The sequence below is a fragment of the Xiphias gladius genome, chromosome 20 (genome assembly GCF_016859285.1).
Source record: "Xiphias gladius isolate SHS-SW01 ecotype Sanya breed wild chromosome 20, ASM1685928v1, whole genome shotgun sequence".
NCBI lineage: Eukaryota > Metazoa > Chordata > Actinopteri > Istiophoriformes > Xiphiidae > Xiphias > Xiphias gladius.
The window spans coordinates 11,405,501-11,418,567 of record NC_053419.1 but is presented as its reverse complement, the minus strand read 5'-3'; the positions used below and the strand labels follow the sequence as shown (position 1 = coordinate 11,418,567).

At 40.1% G+C, this 13,067-nt stretch overlaps 2 protein-coding genes across 3 annotated transcripts in view; both read left to right on the top strand.

The window, feature by feature from the left end:
• Window positions 1-288: 288 nt before the first annotated feature.
• fam163ba (family with sequence similarity 163 member B, genome duplicate a) lies at window positions 289-4,638 on the top strand. 2 transcript variants are annotated; one of them, XM_040157889.1, is made up of 3 exons: window positions 289-381; window positions 3,966-4,412; window positions 4,569-4,589. In XM_040157889.1, the coding sequence occupies exons 1-2, from the start codon at window positions 289-291 to the stop codon at window positions 4,401-4,403; spliced, it is 531 nt and encodes a 176-aa protein (XP_040013823.1). In that variant the 3' UTR covers window positions 4,404-4,412; window positions 4,569-4,589. The 2 variants fall into 2 exon arrangements, with proteins under 2 accessions (XP_040013823.1, XP_040013822.1); XM_040157888.1 differs by having other exon boundaries at window positions 3,966-4,638.
• Window positions 4,639-12,747: 8,109 nt separating this feature from the next.
• swi5 (SWI5 homologous recombination repair protein) overlaps window positions 12,748-13,067 on the top strand; it is a 5,716-nt gene continuing 5,396 nt past the window's right edge. The window contains exon 1 of the mRNA XM_040157606.1: window positions 12,748-12,987. Within this exon, the coding sequence (XP_040013540.1) occupies window positions 12,890-12,987 (98 nt within the window). The 5' untranslated portion in view covers window positions 12,748-12,889. The remainder of the gene's footprint in view (window positions 12,988-13,067) is intronic.

The following is a 13,067-nucleotide window of genomic DNA, read 5'->3' as shown; positions in this document are numbered from 1 at the left end:
ATTATGAGCAGCATTTGTAGGATGATTCGATTACATGTCTCCTAACTGCTGGTTAATTCAATAAGCACCACTGAGATGACACAGTCTTATAATCTGCTTAATGAAACCACTGTACTGATGAATTGTGGGCTTTCTCCTCCTTCATTTCTCCTTTCACTCACTCCCCACCATCCTCTACTCTTTTCCACTCTTTGTCTCTCTCTCTCTCTCTCTCTCCCTCTCTGTCCCCTCTCCTGCCATCCTTCTCTCCTCTTGCTCTCTGCAGGGTGTTGATGGAGAGCCATTCGAATGACAGCCGGGACAGTGGTCATCACTGGTGGAATTCTAGCTACAGTTATATTACTCCTTATCATCGCAGTACTGTGCTACTGTAGGCTGCAGGTGAGGCAACAGCTGCATTCAGCCTCTGTAAGGCGTGTCCTTCAGTACAGCAGTTTGTTGACAGTCATAGCATTGTGTTAAATAACTGTTTAGTTGCTTTAATCTGTAAAATTGTGTTTTTGACCCTCGGTTGAAACGGATGATAAGATTTTTCTTTCAACCAAAACATTTTAATTTCTGGGTACAGCTGCATTCTGTGTTTGTACAACTGCCAAGGCTGCACAATCCACTAAATCTGTCATCTTAATAGGAAATGTTTTTTTTTCACTCAGCTTAATTCAAAATCACATCCAAATCCGGTGATAGACAGTCACGCTGATTGGGTAATGGTGGTTTTTGAAGGACTCGTAAAGCCTGTTGAAAAGTATTAGGGCTTTGCACAAGGATGAATTTTGAGTCAGTCTCCTAACCACTGACTTATGGCCATTTAAATCACTCATATTGTAAGGGCGCCACCTATAGGTGAGTTAATATAGGCACCATTCATCTAAATTTGGTTGCAAACCAAAATGTTTCGTGCTCTATAAATGGTGATGCTACTTGAACAAATAATTTCTACTTTGTCCCATAGTATAAAACTCTGACCAAATTTCACTGGAATCTGTTAAGTAGTTTATAAGCTCCTAAACAAACAAATAAGCATATGACATCAAAAACTTTACCTCCTTGGCAGAGGTGACAATTGGTCAACATGAGACGATGGCCATGCTAGTGGCTCTGTGAGGCTGTACTTAGGCAAAGCACTGCTTTGAACTAAATGTTATCATCAGCATGATAAGATGCTCGCAATGACAATGCTAAATAGCTTTGCAGGTATTTGGTCATATATCAAAGTACTGGACTGAGAGAAATTTTGACCTGACAATGGCAGTAGAAGAAAAGTGAGGCAATCACCAAAGTTTTAAAATTCAATCCTGAGGGCAACATGAATGTCTGAACCAAATCTCATGGCAGTCCATCCAATAGTTGTTGAGATATTACAGTCTGGACCACAGTGCTGGACCGACCATCCAAATGATGGGCATTGCCATACATAGATCCATGCCGTGTGTGTGGCTAAAATGTACATTTATGGTGAAGACGCCAAAACTCACTCTATGTAAGCAGTTCTTGATCCTGGTCTTTAGGACTCAGAGCCTACTGGCCATTAAATTAGGGACATATCACAACTGAAACATCAGGTGAATCATTTTTTCTACAGCTGGTAGAATACAAAATGTCCTAAATTGCTACATAAAAAATAAAAGCCATATCTACACTCACAAGAATAAGTTCCAGTACTTTTCATTTCACACCAGTAAGCAAAAAGGGAACGTGTTAGCACTTTGCTTTCATCAGCACTTCTGCCTCAGTGTGTCTCCAGTCTTAACCCAGTCTTCTCTACAAATCCTTAAAGTTTAGCTAATCCTTTCTTTGATCTCACAATAGTTGTGCTATGGGCTTGTGTTTAATTTTCTACTGAATAAATCATATTGTAATTTTTAAACAGTCGTCTCACTGACCATCTTTCTGATATTCAGATAACTTGTCTTGGTTGTCTTGGCCAGGTGCTCTGCACTGTGTCAGGCTAAAATGTAAACTGGATTAGGTGAAAAGAACTGCTTTGTTTTTTTGTGCTTGACAAACTCCAGTTAGGTTGAAACATCACACTGTTAACACCACCAGGGAGCATTACTGTAGTTTGTGGATTGTTATTCCAACACGTGGGGTTTGTTTTTATTTCACGTACATTATATAACGCTTTGACAGAATGGAAGGTTACATTCATATTACATATTACATTTTAATGCATTTCTTAAGGGAACTGTTCAACATCTTGAGAAATATGCTTATTTGCTTTCCAGTGGTGAGTTAGATGAGAGGATTGATACCACCCTCATAACTGCCAGTTAAATATATGGCTACTTTAGCTTAGCAAACAAAAAACAAAAAACAAAAAAAGAGACAGTTAACTGTCTGGCTCTGTAAAATGGTGATAAAATCCCCCTACCAGCACCTCTACAGCCCACTAATTAGCATAAGCATAGCGTAAGCGTAAAAAAAATCGCAATCCACTGTTTTGTGAATAGTTAATGTGTCGGACATTTCTTGGCTGTGACCTGTAAGTTCCTCGAGTCTCTGCCGGTTGCCTGGCAACTACTCAGAGCCAAGACATAGTCTGGCACATTACTCCTTACAGCAAGGTGTGGGTAGGTGAATTTTGTTAATAGAGCAAGACTTGTAATTTCCCCATTTACAGTCTTTACGTGAAGCTAAGCTAACTGAGCTGCTGGCTGTAGCCTTACATTCACCTCACAGACACGAGATTGGTATCAATCTCGTCTAATTCGTCGTCATAAAATGAATGTCATTTACCAATATGTCAAACTTTCGCCTTAACCTCTACCCCAACTCTGATTCATCATGTTCAGCTGTACAAGGTGTAATTGTGACAAAATAAAAGCCCTAAAAGTGAACCCTACAAATCACAATGCTTCCAACCACTCAGGACAATAGTGGTTTGAATTGACGAAAAAACTGAGCATCTCCACCACCCCACTACTACTGCCCTTGTCTCAGGGCAAGATGCTTTTGGTATCAGAGCTAAAATAGACTTGAAGTTTTAATATGTATATAAATGTTAATATAAAAGTTTTAATATGTATATAAATGTTTAATATGTATATAATGACAAATGAAAATCTGGCTGTAAGGATATTGCGAAACTAACATCTGACACATAAGGATTCAGAAGCTCTGAACAGGCCTCAGACATTTAAAAATGTGATCTTTATTTTAAAACTGAGTGTAACAGATCATCCACTAATCGCAGAGCTGGTGATTCAGTCCCCTGGCTCCTCCCGTCTACATGCTGAATTGCCCTTGAGCAAAACACTGAACTTTAAATCACTCCTGATGGTTAGGAAGGAGGGGGAGTTATACGATCCTTTCCACATAGAGCTGATTAGTTCTTATGATTCTTATATTTCACTGTAAAATCAAATGTGATCCACAAATTGTGGCTTGATGTAAGTTGGGAGGATGCCAGGAATTCATTTGTAGGCTACATTTTGTGGACCGGATATAGCATCCACAAATTCTCCACTGAGAAGTCTGTATGGGTCTGCAAAGACTGTAATTGTTGAGGATTTGAAGCTCTAATAAGGTGAAACATATGAACAGGTGAGGTTGGAGAACACCTCATAAGGAAATGGGCAAAAGTGGAGTTAGATTGTGAGAGACACTATCTCCTTAAACAGTGCTGGATGAATGCGCGCTTTCTGTCCATAGTGTGCAAACCACAGACAACTGTGGTAGTGTGACATTGTTGAAAAAACGTGTAGATACATTAATGTAGGCTATATGTTATATGGAATGTTATTTTTCATTTTCTTCTACTGATTATGCACAAAACCTCTCTGTGCCGAATATTAGCCGGATAGCGCCTGAAAACTAATTTACCAAAGCATTTGTTGATGATCTTGCAGACATTGGCATTTCAGTGTAACAAATGTTCCTCCTTTTCTTTTATCTCTGTCTGTTTTTATTGTGCCTCTTTACGACCCCCCATCCATTCCCTCATCCTCCTTCCCTTATCTCATCAGTACTATTGCTGTAAGAAGGAGGAGTCCGAGTCGGAGGAGGAGGAGCCAGACTTTGCCGTTACGTCCCGCCTCCCACCGGTCCACTCCAATCACAACATTGTGGCGGCAACGGCCGCCGCCTCCTCCATCCCAAATGGCCCCGCCCTTTTCTCCACCCCCCCGATGGCCAGGAAACTGACGCGTTCACAGACCTTCTGTCCATCCTGTACGCATTATGAGCTGCCTTTCTACCTCCAGCCCCCTCAGCCGCAGATTCACCACCAACCGGATGGTTTGAGGAACGGAGGTGACCGGATTAGCTACCGCAGTGTCCAGCAGCAGGATCTGGACCTGCCAGTGCCTGTGAACATTTCAAACTATCGCAAACCAAACCTTGCCCGTTCGGTCACCATGAGGGACATGTTCACACGCAGCTGTAGCATCAGCACTGATGTTTAGCTGGGCGAGGTGGGAACTTGGTGTAAGTTTATTTTTAAATGGACTGGAAAGGCCTAGGCTGGACTGGGCTTGAGTCAGACATTGTTTTTGTCACCTTGACCAGTTTTGTCCAGTCTAAATTTGTTTGATGTAATCTGGTCTCATTCTCGTGGTCACCCCTTGCAGAACGGAGGAGCCAGATGGCTCTCGGGACAGCATTTTCAAAGGTACTATGCTCAGCTCCAGGACCAAACACTTGGGCCAATATACAATTAAAAGTATTTAAAAAATGTTAAATAATCAATAACGTGAACTTTTTTTGAATAGTTCTTTTTTTTAACAACAAGAATGGAATTTGTTTTAAGATTTGATAAAATTTGTGTAGCCCTACTTCCCCTGGACTCTTCTACCATGGCCTGAAAGTCGGACAGATTCCCGCCATGTCAAAATGACATAATCGGCAGGGATTTTCTCTCTGCCATAGCTGCTACATACAAAATATGATTAGGAGAAGTCCTGTGTTTCCCCCTCCTCTGATGGGATGATCTGTCTGTCCCTCCATCCACAGATTATAGAGATTATAAAATATCACTCACGACCAGTGGAAAGACTAGAGAACGAAGGGGGATGTCACGTTTTCGCTGCCACCCACAGACGTTTCAGATAGACTCAACTTAGGCCATCATATTTTCAGACACAAAGGGCTCACAGAAGATGTAAAATCCCTGCTTGTTTTCCCAAATCCTTTTATAGAGGTCTCCAGTTTGATGAGAGGCTGGTTTCTCTGAGCGTCTGCTGACAACACAAAGTGTATATATAGTATTGTACACTTAAGCAGAGAAGAGCTCTGTGTTCTTGCAGTCAGGGTGGACTAGGTGCCAAAGAGGGCTGGGTTCTTGCATTTGTGTGCGTATGTGTGAGCGTGCTTGCATGCGTGTGTGTGTGTGTATGACTTATTCAATTGTTATACTAGAATTCTTATTCCATACAATCAAACACAATCTGTTACCCCTATGTATACAGAACCCAGTGGTGGGTTGCAATAATATTTTAAACATTTATTGTAAAGGGTGAATTGTAAGGTAAAGTTCCACTTTACCCTAAATTCATGCTAATGCAAAGATTGACCCAAACAGCTGATATGACAAACTCCAAGTGGGTTTGCAACACTGTTGTAAATGTTCATTTTACTGAATAATGCTATAAAGACAGGCTCAACCTGTAGGTGGCAGTCAGAGGCAAAAAGTTTTTACTGCAACACTTTTAACTTTACAATTTGATCTTCACTATAGTTTTTCACTGAAGTTTCAGTTTGTGGACTCGTCACTGCAGCCCGTGTGTTGTCTCTGATTTGTTGATATATGGATTCATGGGCTAAAGATAATTCACCTTTATAGACACATCTATAAATATTTAACAGGCCATAGCAATCACTGCAGTCTCTCTCTTCTCTCGACTCTTTGGACTGAGGAATATTTTCTCTTGCTCCACGGAGCTCCTTCTTGGGATTGTTTTAATTTTCTGCGCCTGGCTAACCGGCCTGGCTGGAGGGATTATATTCTGACTGGAGGAGCAGCAGCTGAGATTTATGGACACGGGACACACATTTAATGAATGAAATTATTTACTGGTGGCTGTGTGAGGAGTTTGAAGCTGATTGGATTGTCCTACTTGGACAACCCCCCCAAAAAAATGGATTGTAAATGCTGTTGTGCCCCTCTCTTCTGCTCTCTCTTTTTTTCTGTCTCTCTGTTGATTTTTTTAGAAATCACGCTTATTTATTTTCCCAAAGGGTGAAACAGTAACTGACTATGTTTTAAGTTTTTCCTCTTGTGACATGTGCTTTCCTGCAAATACACTAGAACACAATTCACATGCGTACACAAACACAAACACACACACACGGACGCACACGCACACAAACACAAACACATGCTCTCACACACACACACACACACACACACACACACACACACACACACACACACACACACACACACACAGTTCTCAATGCTATGCTTTCCTTATTTTTGAAACTGAAACTATGTGACAGTTGCACAGGAAATTTAGTGCCATAAAGAATTATGAGAGAAATATATTATCATTATTATTATTATTATTATTATTATTATTATTATTATTACAGGTGTATATTCAAATGCAGTGTTGCTTTTACCTTAAAGTATTTGAATTACTTGCTTTATTTAATGATCCAGCTGGTTTTTCAGCCTCAGTACAGTACAGCAGAAATGTTTCTGTCCTTGTTTCTAATGTATAACTAACAGACACATTGTTGCTAATAAAATGGTGGGAAAATCCTTCTGATCTGTTCTGTTGTTGCTGTTAATTTCGCCAAAACCAAACGCTGAGTAAACATCTCTAACAGTTCAAATTCATATTCAGAGTTTTTTGAAAGACAAGTCTGGGAAGTTATTCATTCAATTCCAGTAATTTACACATTTAAAAAGATGTTTGCAATGTGTACTTTTATATAAAGTGAAGCCTCAGGATAAAAAGTTTATCAATGGACATTTTCAATAATTTGAATGTTTATTCCCTGGGCAGGACTTCACAGGACCATACATCTGCTGGCTGCCAAATGTTGAACAGTGGAATCAACTAAAAGCATGGCGCGTCATCCTGGATTATTTTATTTAGTGAACTGCTAAACAAAGGGTAAATATCAGATGTCTGAAATGTATGTTTTGTTCAGAGCACCACACCACAAACAGCAGAGCTGGACAATTTCCTGCGGGCAACCTTGTAGACAATACATACGATTTATTTTTTGCCTACAGCACAGGATTGGAGGTGGGATCTAGACCATTAGTTTCATAGATTAAAGTACTGCACATTCGTCTGGATATCTCTTTGCAAGAAAAAATGAAATTGTCTCACCCTAGACTGAAAACAGAAATCTAATTCTGCTTTGTTTGGTGCATATGTCTGATGTTGATGAAGCTAATAAGCCAACACCTGTTCCTCATTTCAACTCAGAGAGGAAAACTACTATTATTGCAGCAGCCACAAGTTGCGCTCTCTGAATGCTTACTGGTGTACATGTGTCTGAAAAGGAAACCAGTGTACCCACCAATGTGTTTTTCTTTTATGTTTAAAGTCAAACATCAGTATGTCTTATAACAGATAAAATGTTACTAGGAGAAAACAGTGAAGCCTGCAAAGCCTTTATTCACAACACACACGATAAAGTCTGTTTTGCACCCAGATCCAGTCAGCCCTGAATCAATAAGGTGAGCAAACGTGTTTGAATGGGAGATGGTAAAAGAAACAAGAATGGGACACGTAAGTGTGAAGATAAACCAGTCTGACAGAGGCGAGGAGACGATAGCCAGAATGCAAAGGAAGGCTAATAGGCGAAAACAGGTCGCTATATTCTGACAATAAACTGAGTGATTGAGAAAGGCAAGGAGACTAATCAAACAATAGAAAAATAACTGAAAAACTATTTCAGAGAGGAAATAGAGGTAGTTATTAAGGATGAGTCAGAACTAATGAATGAGAAATAACACATACCACGGAACACACAGACAGATGGAGGCGTAGAGGAGCTGATATCAAACCGAGGCCTTCCTGGCAGAGGCATGAATAGCCATTTTGAGATGGCATTAATACAACAGCACTGCTTTAGACATGAAAACCCTTTCAGATTATGATGGATTCCCTTTGATGTGGATATATTCAAACTCCCACTTCTTTCTACATGAATTGCAAGTACGGTAACAGGGAATTAGTGTCACACTAGCATACCACCCACAAGACAAATTGGCTAGAAATGTATTTATTTGTTCTCTTTACAGTCACCATAATTTACATGTAATAATACTAGAACCGCTTGAGGCGATACTGGAGTATAAATTGCAGGTCAGCTAATGAAGGTTTCATTGATGCTGCCTTTTCATAACTGGCTCTATTGACCCTGTCTGGCTGGTTCAGAGTGGGCTAGTGTCCTTTTTATTTGCCTGCTTGCACACTTGAATGAACAATCTGACATTTAGGAAAAAATGCTACAAAGACAGAAAAAAGGTAGAGTTTCTGTCTCAGGTCTCGAAGCCTAGCTCTATCACAAGTGAAGGCATCAGTAGCATTAAGATAAATAGGCCTGCTGATGGAAGTGAGGACTATCAATACTGTTTTTATTGAGGTGGTGTTGTGAAAAGTGAGGCTGCAGGTATGTAATGGTATTCTTCCATCAAGACTGATATTGTCCAGCTCAGCAAGAATTTGCCTTAGAAACCTAATGTAAATGTAAACTAATTTAAATTGCCTCACTGCTTGCATTTGTGCATCACAGATGGAAACATTTTTCTGTGTGGGTTTTAGGTGAAGTGTGTGGTTGTGTATTTTTGCATGCATTACTGTATTTGTTAACATAAAGTGTTTGTACTGTATTTGTATGAATAAGCACTTGCGCGGGCTAAATTAATAATTACTCAGAGGCATAATGGTTGCCAGCATGGCCTTTAGAGGTGTATTGATGTTTTATGACATGCTTTGAATCATCCCTCTCATCGAGCCCCTCACCCTGTAGCTGTGTGCTCACTCTCACTCTATCTGCCCACTGCATCTCTTATAGTCCCTTTTTCTTTCCCTTCATCTTCTGCTATCTTTTCCCCCTCCCTTACTCTCTAGTATAACATGATGTGTGTCTGTGTATGTATGTGTGTGTTTGTGTGTGTGTGTGTGTGTGTGTGTGTGTGCGTGCATGTGTGTGTGTGTGTGTGTCTTTTTTTATGGTTCCAGTCCATAATTCCCCAGCAGTGGAATTTAGATGCAGCACAGAGAAGCAGCTGGGATTCCATGAATTATGAACATGATAGATAGGAGGCTCTCCAACTAATATTACAAACCAAAGCTTGCTACCCTTTCTCCTCCTTTCCTCTCATTGTCCTGCTGTTTGAGTCTCCTTTCCGGTTCATTCCACTCATTCCCATGGCCTTGCTCCTGCTCAGATTTTCCTTACACTGAGTTTGAGTTACACTGTCTCTCTTTTCAAATTCTGCTTCTCTATATAATCCTAATATGAAACTTTCTTTTGAATTGCAACAGTGAAAGATAAATCAGTAATTTGGACTTCATTTGTGGAAGTTTTGAGACATCTGTTCTGAGATTGTTTGTCATATTCAAATCATTATAAAATAGCAAACTGTTTCCAGAAAAAAAAAAAAAAAATTGTGATTACATGAATACACTGGAAAGGCAACTGTGGTTGTTTACGTGCTATTTTTTTTCTGTGTGGATTTTGTGCAAAAACGCAAATAACTATCACTATTGATAAAGGCCTTGTACAAATTGGCTCAGGTTTGTCACAAGTCCAAGGACATACAGATGTGCCGAGTTGGACATTGATTCTTGATCTTGGAAACAGTAACTTAATCAAAATCAAAAAGTCAAACCAAACTCAAGGTCAACTTGATACCATTTTTCCCAGAGATTCCATCCGCATCTCACAGCCTTCCTCAGTGGTTGGAGTTAGCTCAGATAAAGGTAGGAAGTGAAGCTCAAGTTAAGGGGGTTATTGTTTTTTTTGTTTTTTTAATACAAATGTGATTTTGGGACTTAATGCAGACTAAGTTACTAAGAAAAATAAAAACTGAAAATGTACCATATGCAGTTAATATAGAAATTCTAATACACACCATACACCTTTTACATAGAAGATATTCTGACCTGTCAAAATAGGAAAAGCACAATTGTAAATAATAAAATTAATGATGGTTGAATTCCATTTAGCCGCTTCGGTTTCAGGGTCCTAGTATCTTGCATGCTGCCTCATTGTCACACTGTCACTACTTACTGGGATACTTGAACAGAACACAGCCGTTGTGAATGTTATTAGTAACACCTGTGGTTCTCCCACTACGACAACTCAAAACTCTGCTGTGAAAAAGATCTATAGAGTGTAGCAACCAGCCCAAGAGCATCCAATAATGCAGCCACCCACGAGCACAACTGACAGCTTCTAATTATGTTCATAAAGCATTCAGCAACGTTCTTGAGCACAAAGACTGCTGCTAAATTCTGAGGTGATACTGTGTTATACAGAATATTGTTTGCCAATAGGCTACTTTAGTCCTTTACAGTGGCATTCCTGAGACCTCTCACCACCAACATGGACATTACCCAGACTGCCAAAAATAAACAAAGCGAGCCAAACTTTGAAAGGTTGGCAGCGCATTGGGAAGGAGTGCTTTCCTCCGGCTATAGTCACAAGTACAACCACCATCACAGACACTTCTCTGTTGCTCTCACAATAAGAGTTGTTATGTTTGCTGTGACATATATAAAAAAAAAAGCATCCCTCTCATTACTGCAGGAATGTTTGTATATTCTTGGGAATTAAACATATAACTTTATGTCCTTAATTAACAAAACTCAGAGATATATAGCAGCCATTCAGAATATGTGAGAGTAAAACACACACTTATTGCTGTGTCAGAGATAGGGAGAAACATCCATTCTCCACACATCTCTCTCTCTCTCTCTCTCTCTCTCACCCACACCATTGCATGCAGGAGCCATTACTGCCCAGTGTGTGTAATCTTTCGATTTCTAAAAGGAGAAAAGGCCATGCCTCCTGTCTGAATTTTTCATTCCCCACCCTCTCTGTCTCTGTATAACAACTAATAAATAAGCAATGAATCCTGAGGACATAAAGCAAGAATGGACTTGATTTTATGTCCTCCACACCCCAACATCAACTCCCTTAGATACACATTTTGTCTGTCTTCATCTCTCTGTCTCACCTTCTTCTCGTCTCTATGAACCCTGTCTCTCTCTCCCCCTTCTGCTCTCCATCTCTCTCTGTGTTTTAAGAGCTAAATCTTTTTTGCTGCGTTCCTCTTCCTTTGGTACTTGCCCAGTGAACCATACTGGCAAGACTCTGGCCCCAATATGTGGTGGAAAAGTGTGTGTGTGTGTGTGTGTGTCTGTTTGTGGGTGTGCTTTTGTGGATTGAACGTGACCTTTTGCTTTGCTAATCCACCACCGGTTTAGATTTAGAGCACTGCTGGTGGCTTTGAATCAGCCTGAGAGGCAGCTTGGTTGTTGAGGGGTCCAGAGTAGCCTCAGTTTAGATCAGCACATGAATACGTGCCACAGAATCGCTCTTTGATTATGCAATATCCTTCTTAGTCAAGAAGTGTGTGGGTTGTTTCAGACAGAGACAGTGGAAGAGGGAGTCTGTATGTAAGTGTGGTGAGAGGGAACCAATGAGAGATGGGATGAGGGCAGGAATAAAGGAACCAACTTAAGCAGTACAGTGTCACCATCTTGTGGTCAATAAGTACAGTGTTTGTTTTTTTTTGTACAGAGGCTGACAGATGACATTAGTAGAGCTGAAACTTTCAGCTGACCGACAGAAAGTTAGTGTGCAACTATTCTCATAATCGATCGATCGTTTAGGTCATTTACTGATCAAAAACAGCAACAGTTCTCTGGTTGAAGATTCTCCAGTATGAGGATTTGCTCTGCTCTGATTTGTTTAATTGAAAACTGAATATTTTGTGGTTTTTAACTGTAAGTTCAACAAAACAAGACATTGGAAGATGTCACGTTGGACTCTGGGAAACAGGGATGGACGCTTTTTACTCCGACATTGTAGCTATGGATTAATCCAGAACGTAATCGGCAGGCTGATCAGTAATGAAAATAAGTATTAGTTTGCAGCTCTATAAATGAGCTAATTTACTAGTTGGATGAGATGAGATGTCCTCCATGTCACACTGTAGGACACCACGCCATCAATGTGGTGGCTGGCTGATTAACAAAATGTAATTGGTTATATAGGCGAATATAGAGAAACCCATAGCATTGTCTGTAGGTAGCTATAAATTAGAGATGGTTTTCCTTTGACGATATCAATGCCTGAAAGGGTTATACGTTTTGCTATACATTTTCATATTGTGACTGTTAATTTAAAAATATATTTTTTTTTTATCAGACAGGCTACAAATTATTTACTGTTTTGTTTGTTTACAATGCGTTTGAAACTAAATGCTATACAGAGGGGTCTGTAGATATTAACGAAAACTGTGTGTACTTATTCGTGAAGTCTCAAGGCAAACTAATTTACTCCAGGTGCTTTGTGAATATAACGCCAACTGTTTCTGTTTAAAGTTTAGCCCATGCGCTGAGTATCACATTCACATGTACAACCAAAATGCAACTGTCGGTTGTTTACGGTGATAGTGTTTAATACCTTGAGAATGAACTAGGGTATATGTGCAAATACTATTGTCTCTCCAAACTATCAAAATAAGAGTCGTGAGCGAGTCTCAATCGCCATGGTCACACCGTCGTTACCGGGGTAACCAAACTAATCCAAATCCCGCCTCTCGGTTTCAAGAACCAATCACGTTTTAGTGTGAGTCTGTGTGGCGTCAGCCGCGAACTGCAAACTTCCTACTGTTCTCGCTGATCACATATACTTTTCTTTCACTGGATTAAATCGACAGTAACACGCATATTTTCATAACATTTAAGGCAGTATGAACACAGAGCAGCCCGCTGAAACCCACTGTAGTGCAAATAGTTGTTCAGTTTCAACGCCGGACGGGAGCGACGCGAAGAAGGGAGCACTGAAAAGGTAATTTTACAGTTAACGTTAGCTCTATCATTAGCTTGTCGAGCTAGCTAACGTTAGGAATAACGTCCGATAGCAGTAAT

Coding starts and splice junctions, on each gene's coding strand:
- fam163ba (XM_040157888.1), top strand. CDS start 289: ATGACAGCCGGGACAGTGGTCATCACTGGTGGAATTCTAGCTACAGTT. Junction 382..3,965: donor TGTGCTACTGTAGGCTGCAG/GTGAGGCAACAG, acceptor TTATCTCATCAG/TACTATTGCTGTAAGAAGGA.